The sequence below is a fragment of the Bombina bombina genome, chromosome 7 (genome assembly GCF_027579735.1).
Source record: "Bombina bombina isolate aBomBom1 chromosome 7, aBomBom1.pri, whole genome shotgun sequence".
Classification (NCBI taxonomy): Eukaryota; Metazoa; Chordata; class Amphibia; order Anura; family Bombinatoridae; genus Bombina; species Bombina bombina.
The window spans coordinates 353749177-353751313 of NC_069505.1; the positions used below are offsets into that span (position 1 = coordinate 353749177).

A 2137-nucleotide genomic window follows, 5' to 3' on the forward strand; every position below is an offset into this window, starting at 1 on the left:
TGGTTGCATTGGTCTGTAAGCAATATACACATCTATTAATATATGCCTTGCAATGATCACCTATACCTCTAATGTAGAAAGATTGCTTCAATAAGTTAGTTGTTGGTTTTATACCTAGGTGTCCAACACCATGGGCTTGTGCTATAAAGAGTGGTGCACTGCTTTCCGGTATGCCCACCTTCCCCTCTTTAGAAAACAAACCATTCTCATCTAAAGCTAACCCATTAGTAGTCCAGAAAGATATGTCACTAGAAGTGGCATGTCCCTGGAGTTCAAAAAGCATATGGTCTGTAGGACATGAAGGTGGGGCTAAAACAGCATACATACGGATGGTGGATTTGGGTGTATGAGAAACATAAGCAGCCTCTTTAGCAATTTTATCTGCAAGTGCATTACCCAAGGAAATAGGGTCAGACTTGTATGTATGTGCACGGCAATGTATGATCGCTATGTCCTTTGGGAGTTGTATGGCCTCTAAAAGTTAATTAATCAGGTCTGTATGAGAGATGGTCTTGCCATCTGCTGAAACAAAACCACGTTGTTTCCATATCATACCAAAATCGTGCACAACCCCAAAAGCATAGCGAGAGTCAGTGTAAATGTTAACAGATTTATTTTCAAACAATTTACATGCTTTTGTAAGTGCTATTAATTCTGCAGCTTGTGCAGAAGGATAAGGAATGGGGCCTGCATCTAGAACAATGTCTGGTAGTTGCACAACGACATAGCCTGTCTTATAAATACCATCACTAGGTCGGGAACAAGAACCATCAACAAACACATTATCAGCATGGTCAAAAGGTTTATCCATCAAGTCAGGTCTTGGTGTGGTAATGTGGTGTATTACCTCTATACAATCATGATCTGTTGGAAAGTCTGGTGATCCTGTAAGTAAGGCACTAAGTATTTGAGTTGGCCCTGAGGATACACTACTATATTTAATAGTCAGATTTGTATTATTCAGTAATATACATTCATAACCAGAAAGTCTTTGAGAAGTCATGTGTTGGGTAGTGACATTTTTTACAAGATGTAAAACTTGGTGACTAGTGTGTAGTACTATTGGATGGCCTAATGTGATTGTTTCAACCATCTCTACAGCCATGGCGCAAGCCGCCAATGCTCGGAGACACGCCGGCATCCCTTGTACCGGTATTGGAACTACTTTGGAAAAGAAAGCTACGGGACGCATATTGCCTCCACCATGCTCTTGGGCACAGACAGCAGCCATGGTTTTACAATTGTCCCTCGCATACAAGTGAAATGGTTTACAATAATCAGGTAGTCCTAAAGCAGGGGCACTAATAATGCTAGTCTTCAGAGCTATGTAGGATTTAGTCATGTCTGTGGTCCATTGTATATGTTCAGGGCTATCCCCTTTTGTGGCTTGCCTTAGAATGGAATCATGATGGGAGCACTCAGGAATCCATTGTCTGCAATAATTAATCATACCTAGAAAGGTTAGCATGTCCTTTCTAGTAACTGGCTTTGGGATCTGTTGAATCGCTTAGATTCGTTTGGGACTAATGGACCGGTGGCCTTGGGAAAGCACAAAACCAAGGTAATCAACTTTTGTCACTCCTACTTGTAGCTTATGTTTTGCTATTTTATGACCTTCAGCAGCAAGGTGTTTTAACAGACTTATTGTATCTACTGTATTAGCCTCCTGGTTAGGACTACACAACAGTAGGTCATCGACGTACTGAAGGAGGACGGAACCGTGGCTGGGAGTCCATGACCGCAAAGTACGTTGGAGCACCAGCGAGTAGACCGCAGGTGAGGCCACATAGCCTTGAGGGAGGCGTGTCCAGGTAAGCTGACGCCCATCATAATAAAAAGCCATAAGTAGCTGTGTCTCAGGGTCCAATCGGACTGAAAAATATGCGTTAGCTAAATCAATGACTGTAAATATACAGGCATCATGTGGAATGGCTGTCAGTAAGGTTGTAACATCTGGGACAATTGGGGCAATTGGGATTACTATTTCATTAATTGCCCTTAGGTCTTGTACTAACCTATATTAATTGTCTTTCTTTGGGATCGGATTTATGGGGGTATTATAGGGAGAAACTACTGGACGGAGGATTCCTTGTTTAAGGAATTCCTCTATCATGGGTCTTATCCCTTCTTTCTTTTC

The 2137-nt window shown here is 41.9% G+C and overlaps 1 protein-coding gene across 1 annotated transcript; it reads right to left on the reverse strand.

Annotated features, from left to right (window-relative positions):
• Nucleotides 1-481: 481 nt before the first annotated feature.
• Nucleotides 482-1858, reverse strand: LOC128666435 (uncharacterized). The gene has a single exon (XM_053721038.1). The coding sequence runs from the start codon at nt 1466-1468 to the stop codon at nt 482-484; it is 987 nt and encodes a 328-aa protein (XP_053577013.1). The 5' UTR covers nt 1469-1858.
• Between the last annotated feature and the right edge of the window lie 279 nt (nt 1859-2137).